This window comes from Hemitrygon akajei, chromosome 4, assembly GCF_048418815.1.
Source record: "Hemitrygon akajei chromosome 4, sHemAka1.3, whole genome shotgun sequence".
Lineage (NCBI taxonomy): Eukaryota > Metazoa > Chordata > Chondrichthyes > Myliobatiformes > Dasyatidae > Hemitrygon > Hemitrygon akajei.
The window spans coordinates 48,426,471-48,439,270 of record NC_133127.1 but is presented as its reverse complement, the minus strand read 5'-3'; the positions used below and the strand labels follow the sequence as shown (position 1 = coordinate 48,439,270).

The 12,800-nt window shown below is 38.4% G+C and overlaps 1 protein-coding gene across 3 annotated transcripts in view; it reads right to left on the bottom strand.

Annotated features, from left to right (window-relative positions):
- wrn (WRN RecQ like helicase) overlaps positions 1-12,800 on the bottom strand; it is a 141,496-nt gene that overhangs the window by 54,249 nt on the left and 74,447 nt on the right. For all 3 annotated transcript variants that reach the window (XM_073042519.1, XM_073042520.1, XM_073042521.1), the window contains exons 17-21: positions 9,702-9,808; positions 6,343-6,530; positions 6,060-6,234; positions 3,253-3,434; positions 932-1,033 (exon numbers count right to left, since the gene is read on the bottom strand). In XM_073042519.1, coding sequence (XP_072898620.1) covers positions 932-1,033; positions 3,253-3,434; positions 6,060-6,234; positions 6,343-6,530; positions 9,702-9,808 — 754 coding nt within the window. The remainder of the gene's footprint in view (positions 1-931; positions 1,034-3,252; positions 3,435-6,059; positions 6,235-6,342; positions 6,531-9,701; positions 9,809-12,800) is intronic.

The following is a 12,800-nucleotide window of genomic DNA, read 5'->3' as shown; positions in this document are numbered from 1 at the left end:
CACTAACTAAAAGTGCTCAGTTTAATCTGTGTGGGTTGGCAATAAAGACAGTGGCAGCTGGGAAGGGTATTTGAAAAAGAGAGCTGGCCTTTTCCATGGTGTATTTGCCTTTATTTTGGAAAGATCAAGATGTGAATGAGAAAAGCCAAGGTCAAGAATGAATCATTGTATGAGCTCCAATTTATCATGCAGAGATGAGAAGAGTGGAATTAGGTCAGGTCATTCCACCAGCTGTCAACGATTGGTCATGATAGAAGCTAAGGGATAATCAAGGATGATGAAGTAAAGCCATAATTAATTTCTATATGACAGAGGGATCTGGGAATACAGATCTATAATTCCTTGAAAGTGATGTCACAGGTAGATGGGGTCATAAAGAGAGCTTTTGGCACACTGGCCTTCATAAATCAAAGTACAGGGTACAGGAATTGGGATGTTACATGAAAGTTGTATTAGACGTTGGTGAGACCTAAATTGGAGTATTTGTTCAGTTCTGGTCATCTATCTACAGGAAATATATCAATAAGATTGAAAGAATGCAGAGAAAATTTACAAGGATGTTGCCAGGACTTGAGGATGTGAGTTACAGGGAAAAGTCGAAATGGTTAGGACTTTATTCCCTAGAGCATAGGAGAATGAAGAGATTCAAATCAGGCATTACAGAGGAGATGGGCACAAATAGCAATAAGATTAATGAAGACCTTGAATAAAATTTTAATGTTAGTTCCCTGTTCCTCCTCTAATCATTTCTTAATTAAGCAAACAGACCTGTCCTCAGTAGAATGTTTCATTTAAAGAGCGCATTTTCAACAATACATCCTTCAACCTTGTTTATACATTCAATTCCTTGCACACAGCTCCAGAACACAAGACGCCAACTTAAAAAACAAATGCTATCAAACTGCACTGAAATGGCTGACAGAGGATTTACTTTCTTCTGCACTTGGATGAAGTGAGGTATTTCTTCATTTTTTCCATCATCTTAATTTTGTAGTTACGGAATGTTGAACTCTTAATCTCATTCAGCAGCTGCCTGTGGAAGAAATGATGACCATATCAATTCCAACATGCACGCTCATGTTTCTTCCTTATTCACATAACTTACATAGTAATGTACCATTAATACACTTCAGCTTTTCCTGTGCTGAACCACCATTCACTAAAGGCAAGTTTGCAATGCCAGCACACTGGTGAACTCGCTCTTGACCTAACCACTAAAAGGTACGCAATAATAACGCAGTACGACTTGCTTTCTGAATGCATCCTTCCTTAGTTTTTGCTTGATCATTAGGTCAAAACAGTATATTTAAGAACAGAAAATCAAACCGATAAAATAAATAAGTGGGCTATGCCACCTACTATCCATAGACTGGCAAGAGTTTAGTAAGACATAGCATTTTTTTTTTCTATTGTTTAGTAAGACATAGCATTTTTTTTTACTATTGTTTAGTAAAACATACCTTTATTTTTACTATTGTTTTGTAAATAATACTCAAAATTCAATATAGGGTTACAAAGGTTTCTAATAATTTTTATGAATAGTTTATTGTCATATAAACTATGGTGTCATGAAAGCACTTCTTCACATAAAGCTCTGAGTAAAAGTATTCATGGTAATAAATACAAGAGCACAGAGAACTGGGACATGAACCTAAAGGGTATACAGGGAACAGGGCTCCAGTTATTTTAAGGCATGAACAGGAACAAATGGAGTCCAGTAAGTTTAAGATGTGCATGGAAACAGGGCCCCAGTGAGTTTAAAAGGAGCATGGGAAATGGGACCCCAGTGAGTTGAATGGAAATACTGTGACTTTAAAGAGAGCAATAGGAAGAAGGGCCCGTATTAGGATTTCCAAACAATGGACTGGCCAATTATTGGAGTTTTCCTGTAATTCAAACTTGGGCCCTACAATTCAGCCTTTTTCTCAGATGATCATCCAAGACTCCTAACTGATTCCAAATAATGACCCCTATAGGATAATACATACAGATGGACCTGAGGTGAGATTAAGATCCCTTTCTTGATTCGTTAATGGAAAATAGTCAAATGGTGAAGGACCAGAGGGCAGCTGGTAATTCTGGGGTCTTAAACTAAGTAATAGGCTGTGCCTTAAATAATCACAAATAACTGTTCATACAGTAAACTAACAGAATCAGATTTACAAAACACACAAAATGCTGGCAGAACTCTGCAGGCCAGACAGCATCTATGGGAGGAGGTAGTGATGACGTTTCGGGCCGAAACCCTTCATCAGGAGTGAATCAGATTTACTATCACTGTCTGATATGACATGGAAATCATTGGTTTGTAGCAAAATTACAATGCAACTACATAAAATTAGTATAGACTACAAAATATAATAAATTGAGAAGAAAATGGATTAATAAGGCAGTGCTCACAGACAGTTCAGAAATTTGATGGTGGAGGGTAAGATGCTGTACCTGAATCTTTGGATGTGGGTTTTCAGGCTCCTGTACCTCCTCAAACTCTTAAAGTCAAGCCACTGACATATCTTCTTCAAGATTGCATTTGTGATGGGCCCAGGACAGATACTCCAAGATGCTGACATCCAGGAACTTAAAAAGTGCTCACCTTATTACTTCATACGTTCTTTGCAAACAAGTTCACTTTGGAGGGATTGTTAAAACTGGTCACCACCCTAAGAATGGAGTTGAAAACTCACTAATGTACAGACACAATTATGAAGAGGGAAGGAAGAATGTAACTAATTGGGAGCAAAAACTATTTAATTTCACTGGATGAATTGCCCTCAGTAATAGTGTCTACCCCACTTGCAGTTATCATCAGACAAGAGGTACAGTAACCTGAAGTCCAACACCACCAGTTTCAGGAACAGCTACTCTTTATCAAACATTTGGTTCTTGAACCAAACTGCACAACCCTAATCACTACCTCAGTAAAGCAATAATATATCTACTTTGCACTACAGTGAACTTTGTGTATTTTTGTTCTAATTGTGTTCTCTCTTATATAATTGATGTCTTGTGAATGCTTTGTGCTTGTTTTAAAACAAGTTAATTTTAAAATGCACTTGTACTTGCAAGTACATGTACTTATGCATATGACAATAAAATCAATTTTAAAAACATTAGAAAACTAACTTCTGCCACTGAGAAAAATCGCATTAAGTTAAAAAAAAGAGCATTCCCTTTGACCATGCTGTGCACTTCCCTTTTTCCAGTACCAATGAACACCACCTATTCACCTGAAACAAAAGTAAGCTTTCATACCTGTTTAACATCATGTCAGCAGAACTCCATAAGACGTGACAACCACTGGGCAAACCATCCCGGCCAGCTCTCCCAATTTCTTGATAATATGATTCCATTTCTTTAGGAGCTCCATAATGAATAACTTTACGGATATCAGGCTTGTTAATTCCCAAGCCAAAAGCAATGGTAGCTACAACACACTGGCCGAATAAAAGATGTCTGAATGAAAATATGAACCACGAAATTCGAACTGTTTCAAACATATATAAATAAATGGGGAGAATTTAACAATGACCCATAATTTGCTCTCAAAATAATTGTCAGAACATTCAGCATTCATGTTCAAATGTTAAAGCAAATCCAGCCAAGACTAACTTAAAGTTAAACATGGAGAACAAAAGGATTTTTTTCAGAGATCATTTGTTATCTAGCTTATCAGTTCAATAAAGTTCAATACTTTAAACAGCATAAAGTTGCAATATTTGTATTTTAAATCTAACCTAAATTTGTGGCAGAGAAATTTTATAAGATCTTTTCAATCAAACCAGCTTTTCAACAGGGCTTGAGAGCTAATTACTATCAAGCATTATTTCTTGCACCGTACTTTTACTGTAAGTGAACTCTCATTCCTGCATGTTATAATTGTTGCAGAAAATTACAAAAGCTTGGCTACTTGACCAGAGTCCAAAAGAACAAAACTTCACATGCCCAGGTCATGTGTACATGTTCATGAAACATCTAAGTTTGAAGAAGGTTAAGATATTCCTGTGCTGATGGACTCATATTGCCAGAATAATGTGTTTGTATGAGAAGAGAGAGTAAGGAGGATGATAAGAGAAATGCTGAAGATAGTGAGGTCAGGAAAGGAGGAGATGACGGCAAAGCTGAAATTTTTGGGAATAGTTCAGAAGGTGCAGGGTAGATACATCCACAAAAGAAATTGTTCTCAAATGGCAGAAGTAGGCAACCATGGCTGACAAGGGAAAATAAGGGCTGCATAAAAGCCAGGAAAGGGCATACAAGGTAGCAAAAGTGAGTGGGAAGTTAGATGATTGGGAAGCTTTTAAAACCCAACAAAAGGCAAAAAGGAGGGAAAAGATGAAATATGAGGGCAAACTAGCTAATAGTATAAAGCAGGATACCAGAAGTTTTTTCAGTTATATAAAGAATAAAAGGGAGGTGAGAGTTGATTTTGGACCTTTGGAAAAAGATGCTGGTGAGATAGTAATGGGGACAAGAAATGGCAGATAAACTTAATGGGTACTTTGCATCTTGCTTCACTGTGGAAGACACTATCAGTGTGCCAGAGGTCCACAGGTGTCAGGGAGCAAGAGTAAGTGCCATTGTTATGGCAAAGGAAAACGTTCTAGGCAAACTCAAAGGTCTTAAGGTGGGTAAACCATCTGGACCGGATGGACTACATCCCAGAGTCCTGAGAGAGGTTGCTGAAGAGATAACAGATGCACTGGTCATGATCTTTCAAGAATCACTTCATTCCCGGAGGACTGGAAGATTACAAATGTCACTCCACTATTTAAGAAGGGAAGAAGGCAAAAGAAAGGAAATTATAGGTCAGTTAACCTAACCTCAGTGGTTGGTAAAGTGTTGGAGTCTATTATTAAAAATGAGCTTTCGGTGTACTTGGAAACTAATGATAAAACAAGTCAAAGTCAGCATGGTTTCTGTAAAGGGAAATCTTGCCTGACAAATCTGTTATGGAGTTGAGTGGAATCCAGGATCAGCCATGATGGAATGGCAGACCAGACTTGATGGGCTGAATAGCCTAATTCTGTTTCTATGTCTTAGGGTCTTATGCAGGGGGAGAAATATTGAAAACAGGAAGTCAGGATATATAATTTACCAAGTCTTCAGACTCAAGGCAGATATTAAATTTAAGATTTAAACATTTTTCTGTCCACATCTATTCTCTTGCATTCAATTGTTCTACTCCTCTTTAGTTTCCTTTTTGTATCAAAAAGTAGAGGTGGTTACATGCACCATCAAACAAATTATGGTGCATTATCAAGTCTTAATATTTGGATGACAAGTTATTTCATGTGAGCACTTCAGATTCCTGTTACTGTACATTGGGTTAAATGTCTTCTTCTCACTTCTATGAGACTTTCCAATCAGCCATGCAGCAATAACACAACTAGTGCAATACATATACTACTCTTAGCCCTGAGGTAAAGGAACTTAGTGGTGGAAGATGGATGTTAAAATCAAAGAAACAAGGAAAATAACATTCAACCACTCACCTCCAAATTTTAATTGGGGCAGACTGAATGATGTTCCAGTAGTTTAAGGTACCTTTTAAGTTTTAATGCCTTTTTTCCCCAAATTATTTAGCAATCAAACTATTTTTAAATATCTCAGATGTATCCAATAATAGTTTAAATAAGCATTTGGCATTAGTACCACTATATCAGAGTGTTCAGGAATCAGAATCTTATGATTTGCTGTCTGAAGCTTGTCACTCATAATACAGCGTCCAACCAGATCTCTAAATCAATTGGTCACACAGAGCAGTAAAAGATAAGAACAGTCACAGAAAAGACATGAAGTGTTGTGAGTTGGGGAGTGCAAACCAAATAATTGAATATTATCTGGCTAAATCTGCTTTAAGATCATAGGTGGAATACTATTTCTTCCACCAGTCCATTACTTATGGTAATGCCATTCAGTCTTTTGTTAATTAAACAGTAATGCACAAAACTGAAGTAACATATATTAAAAATATTGACCAATTTCAGTCTAATACTCTACATGTCATTCATTACTCACCCAACCATGGTAATTTAAACAGGGACCAAAATATTTCAGACCTGAATTTCGTCCCTCATGAACTTGTGGTGCACCTCTCTCCTGGCCTTGATGCCCATGCCTGCATGGTACGTGCCACAAATGACATTCAGCTGTGACAATGCTCTAGACACTGATTCTGTAGCTTTCCTGGATGGGCAGTAAATTATAGTGGGTCCTTCAAACTCAAAGGAGAACCTATAATTCAAGAGGAAACATGCTTTCACAAAACTACAAACCACACTGCATTAGATAATAAATTGCAGATGAATGCAATTTTCTGCATGTCCGTTGGTCAATACATACTTGTCCCTTTTGATTAAAAACTGTTTTAAGTCTTGCTTAATATCTGTAGATTTACAACCAACTTCTAAGTACAAGTTTGGCCGATCAAAGGTTGTGCAGACAACCCGAGGATTCTTCAGCTTCAGATTCTCTATGATGTCATTTCTGATTGAAGGACTTGCAGTGGCAGTTAAGGCAACGACTGGAACCTAATGTCATAAATAAAAATAACAAAGTTAAAGTTGCATCAGACATTAGCATTTACTTTTCACTTTTATCTATTTGGCTCAGTAAATATTGTGTGGAGAAAAGGAGGCTGAGGAGTGTTGATGGAAGTAAAAAATCCACTAGTGAAAGAAGAAAAATTTAACAGGTACCTGGATAACCACAAAAACCCACACCTAAAAGACAATGGACGGAGTGCTGTGAAATGGGAATTTTGGACAGCAATGATGACAGTGGATTGAATGGTGCCTGTGGTGTAACTTTATACAAGTAAGTAGATGACCCAATCAAGGCTTTATTATTGGTCATTCTGAATCACTGAGGACATTAAGTAGCAACAACACAGCAAGGTGCAGAAGTCACTTTTAACCCATAGCAGGTAGTGGCGGCAGGTCGTTCTTTTGAAGGACATTAGTGAATCACTTGGAGGTTGTTGATAAAATCCACAAGTCATTTCTATTATGCTACCAGCAAAATTTTATATTTTGCCATAATTGGATTCAAACTTAATCATCTAATAAAAAAATCATGGGCAAGCTGCTTTCAATAATTACAATGGCTATGTTGGTAATATGGAATGAAATTTTTTTTGTTAAAGTGGATAAGGTAAATATACACTACAAAGTTTCCACCAGATTATAAAAACATAGAACAGAACAGCATAGTAGAGGCCAGTCAGCCCATGTTGTGCTGACCTTTAACCTACTTCATGATCAATCAGCTCTCCTACAGAGCTCATAAACCTCAATTTTTCTTTCATCTATGTGCCTAGTCTCTTAAATGTCCCTATTGTAACAGCCTCTACCATCACCCAGGCAGTGCAATTCAGGCACTTGCCACCCTCTATGTAAAAAAAAATTACCTCTGACATTTCGCCTAAACTTTCTTCCATTCACCTTAAAAGGATGTCTTCTGGTATTAGCCATTGCTGCCCTGGAAAAAAGGCACTGGCTGCCCACTATATCTACACCTTCAATAACCTTATACACCTCTCTCAATTTTCTTCACTCCAGTTTGTTCAACCTTTCCTCAGAAGATAAGTTCCTGATCCAATCAGCATCCCTCTAAATCTCCACTGCATCTTCTCTGAAGCCCCCATATCCTTCCTATAATGAGTTTACCAGAACAGAACACAATATTCGAAGAACGGTCTAACCAGAATTTTTTCAAACTGTTTTCTCAAAGAGCTTTTCCAAAACAATCAAAACTTTCCTTCAACTCAACTCTATCATTCAACTCCATCTTCCTCTTCTATAACAGTTATCACTATTAAACTGAAAAACAAAAACTAAAATACACTTTAAGACCCAGTTCTCCTTCCCATTAATGCCATTTTGATGTGAATTATTCTTGGCAAAATTTGAAGCAGAATATCAGTTGAGAACTCTAAGCCCCCATTGGTAAAGTTCTGAGGTGATGTGAGGGTCTCTACACATCACAGACAGTTCTGAGAAGTGACCTCATATTTGTAATGAACAGAATAGAATGAAAAATAGAAAAAGACTGGATAAAGTGAAAATGAAGATCTCAATTGTGTATTGAAAGAATGGATTTGGCAGCGGAGTGAACATGCCTCTTAAAAGTTATTCAGATCATGAAACAAGTTAAGATCTATCATGAAGAATTAAATATTGAAGGTAATTTTGAATATTCAGCAGGCTGGTTGCAGAAGTAAAAGTACTACATTAAATTTTTAAAGATTTAACAAATTTTAAAGATAAAGCATTTGCTGATCACAAAGCAGCAGAAAAAAAAATCATTGATGAGTTTGTGAAGATCATCGCTGACAAAAATATAACACCAGAACAAGTCTATAACGCTGATTGTTCCAGTCAAGATGGTGCATACGTACAATGCTCCTTCGGTCAACATCTTCTGGATAGATCATGAAACCATATATTTCACTTCACTTGTCTTTTACATTTGTTTTTTTTAAAAATGTGATTCTGGAACTGTTGGAGCCTGTGATTTGCAGTTTAGAGATCGTTTAGGTGTTCCAGCGCCCTGCAGTCTCCAAGAGGAGTCTGGGAAATAGAGGCAATATGCGTGAACCTTGAAGTGAGAAGGCTGCGGGGTGCGAGCCAATGTTCAACTCGCCAATTAAAGTGACGAGGGAGACTGACACATCGATGTGAAAGCAGAAAATGAGCACCGACTGCCTGCCTTTTGATAGGTGGTGCAATTGCTCTTCTATAGAGAGAGGATACTGTCTTTTGGTCACTGGGGAATCGATCTGCTACAGAGAGGGGAGATTGCCTTTTGATCGCTGGTGGGGTCGCTTTGCTACAGAGAGGGGAGACTGCCTTTTGATCGTTGGGGGATTGCTCACTGCCAGAGAGGGAAAGGTCAGCTGCTGTGCCTGGAGAATGTTACTCAGATTTGCTGTGTTTGGGATATGGACTTGGTCTACAGACTTTTTTCAGACTTGTAGTTTTTTATATTCTGTGTTTTTCACCAGCCCTTTCTCATTTTTTGTGCATGGGGAGGGGGGATTTGGGAGTGCATGAGCGTGCTCCATTTTGTTTTTTGTGTGGGGAGAAGGGATTTGTGAGTTGATGATTGTGCTGCCATTCTTTTCCTTCATGGTTTCATGGCTATCTGGAGAAGAATAATTTTAGAGTTGTATACTTTGATTATAAATGAACCTTTTATTGTTTTTTATATCTTACATAAAACCTAAAAGAAATATAAAATACAAATACAGTATATTGTAAACTTTTAATCATAGTGTCATAGATGGAGCTGAGAGCCTGCTATTGTTTGTTGCTCAACAGCTAATTCAGGTATTCTCCTGATGCTGCTGAGCTACTTCTGTTATCCTGCATACATTATATTTTCATTATATTAATGGTATGGAATAATTTTTACTGTTAATAACATACAAGTGATGAACAAGTGCAAGACAAAGACTGCTTACCAGTAGCATATAAATTCAGAGTTGGAAATGATGGTAATCCCAAATTATCTCATTATATATTCCAAAATCTGAAAAAATCCAAAAGCCGTAAGATTTCTGGCTCCAAGTATTTCAGAAAAGGGGTACTGAACCTACAGTATTTGTTATACTGCTCCAAATAACTTGTTAGTCAAGACTCATGAGGGTCATTTACAAAAAAGTGCTGCCAACATTTCAGTAAATACATGAACCAATTTACCTGTGGCAGGACTTGTTTTATAGACCCCAACGACCTGTAAGCACTCCTGAAATCATGTCCCCACTCAGATATACAGTGAGCCTCATCCACAGCAACTAGAACGATACCTTAAAGTAAATCAAAAAGAGAATAAATAAACTGAACTACATGCACAAGTGCCTATTTAAACAATAAAATTCACCATTGGAAAAGTCTACAAAAAAAGCACATTATACAAGTTGCAGTGCTATGTGCTTTCCACAAATAAAAGGATGAACAAAGAAATGCTCATTATCATTTAGTAATTCTGCTCTTTAGAAGCCAATCTGGAATTTACAAAATTGTAATGTGTGGCTGGTCCTTTAGACTGCCCTTCATTCCTATTTCAAATGTATTCAATGGCTCTATTATAATAATATTAAAGCTTGGAATTTCTCATAATGGAAATCTCACATGTGAACAATTTTCTGAATATTCTGTAGATTTCCCATCATTCTGTACCTTGTATCAAATAGACATGAACTAAAAAAAAGTTTCTCTGCCATTTATGTCAACAGGGTCTTATGAATCTAAAATGGTCCTGGCTTTTTCCTACATTGACTATTCTCACTCAGTGCCTCCCGATGTGGTAATACTTTTTTATTCTATTACAACTTTAATCAAGTCTACAGGGAGTTTGGCCTCATCATATAGGACATCAATAGAATAGCTCCTTAGCAGCTAGCCAGCTAGTTTAAATAATGTTAGCTATGCTAATGAACGAATGACACCTGTTAAACTCACCTCAACATGTTTTTTAAATTTTAACCTACCACCGGTAATAGAAAAGTCACTGTTGCAAACAGTGCAGCCAGCAACAGTGTCATTATTTTTGAGGTCAACTGTAAAGCCCACCCACAGAGAAAACTGATAGGTCTACTTAGCACGAAGAGAGACCAATGAGGATGCTCCTTCTCACTCTTCCTCTCCCTCTCAAAAAAATCCAGGATATTGTATATAATGTGTGGGTGTCAGGGAGCCGTTATCAATATGCGGGAGACTCCCAGAACTTCCGGGAGAGGTGGGATGTCTCTAATTGCCCCTTGTGTGTAGATGATGATGGAATCTGTGGAGGAAGCAAGGAAATTGTTGACAATATGGGGAGAATAAATGAATCAATGTGGAAGTTAGCATAAACAGATGACTGATGGTCAGTATGGACTCGGTGGTTACAAGGGCCTGTTTCTGTGCTTCATCTCTCTAATAAAAAAGCAGCACTGTAAAGCTGCTTGAAAACACAATTTCATACCAAATTCAGACTGTCCATGAAGTTGTGAAAAAAAACCTGCATTCTTACACTGAATAATGGAGAGTTTATGCGTATGGATTTTTCAAAGGCCTTTGACTGATGTACATAAAGATGCTAATCAAGGAACCCATGGTATTACAGGATAGTAACATTGACAGAAGTCTGCTGAGTGGGAGATTGCAGAGTGATTTAGAGACAAATCCTTGTGGACTTAGCGTGGCAGATTAAAAAAATCACCCGGGGTCCGTAGGTCTTGGCTGCAGAGTGGGATATTACGGAATGAGTTAGAGACAATTTCTAACAGTCTCCCAATGACATCTGCAGGAAGTGCACTCAACTTCAGCTCTTGATTGGCAAGAGGTCAAGGAATTGGAGCTGGAGCTGGATGTACTGAGGATCATCTGGGAGGCTGAAAAACTCATAGAGGAGACATTTACTGAAATGGGCACATCCAGAGAGCAGGTGAGTGACCACCAGGAGAAGCAAGGGGAGTCAGCCGTTAGAGCAGGGTTCCCCTCTGGCCGTACCCCTCAGCAACAAGTAAAAACCAGTTTGGATACTGCTAGGAGGGATAACTTATCAGGGCACAGCAACAACAGTCAGGCGAGTGGCGCTATGGGCAACTTTGAAGCTCAGCAGGGTAAGGTGGCTGCCAGTGACAAGTGGTGTTCCACAGGGATCTGTGTTGGGACCGATTCTTTTTACATTATATGTCAATTTAGATGATGGAATTGGTGGCTTTGTTGCAAAGTTTGCGGACAATATGAAGGCAGGTGGAGGGCCAGTAGCTTTGACAACATAGAGAGACTACAGAAAGACTTCGATAGATTAGAAGAATGGACAAAGAAGTGGCAGATGGAATACAGTGTTGGGAAGAGTATAGTCATGCACTCTGGTAGAAGAAATGAAAGGGCTGACTATTTTATAGAGAGAAAATACTAAACACTGAGGCACTAAGGGACTTGGGAGTCCTTGAGCAGGATTCCCTAAAGGTTAACTTGCAGACTGAGTCTATGGTGAGGAAGGCAAATGCGATTTTAGCATTTATTTTAAGAGGGCTAGAATATAAAAGCAAGGATGTAATGTTAAGACGTTATAAAGCACTGCTAAGGCCTCACTTAGAGCATGATGAGCTGTTTTTGGCCCCTTATCTTGGAAAGGATATGCCGAACCTGCAGAGTGTTCAAAGGAGGTTCATGAAAATGATTCCAGGATTAAATGGTTTGTCATATGAAGAGCATTTGATGGCTCTGTGCCTGTATTCAATAGACAATAGATGCAGGAGTAGGCCATTCAGCCCTTCAAGCTAGCACCGCCATTCAATGTGATCATGGCTGATCATCCACAATCAGTACCCCATTCCTGCCCTCTCCACATATCCCTTGACTCCGCTATCTTTAAGAGCTCTATCTAACTCTTCCTTGAAAGCATCCAGAGAATTGGCCTCCACTGCCTTCTGAGGCAGAGCATTCCATAGATCCACAACTCTCCGGGTAAATTCACTGGAATTCAGAAGAATGAGGGGTGACCTAATTGAAACCTATTGAATTGTGAAAGGCTTTGATAGAGTGGATATGGAAAGGATGTTTCCAATGATGCATGAGTCTAAGACCGGAGGACACAGCCTCAGAATAGAGTGTGCCCTTTTAGAACTGACATGAGGAGGAATTTCTTTAGCCAGAGTGCTGAATCTGTGGAACTTCTTGCCACTGGCAGCTGTGGAGGCCAAGTCTTCATGTGTATTTAAGGCAGAGGTTGATAGATTCTTGATTGATCAGAGTATGAGGGGATATGGGGAAAAGGCAGGAGATTGAGGCCAAGAGGACAATTGG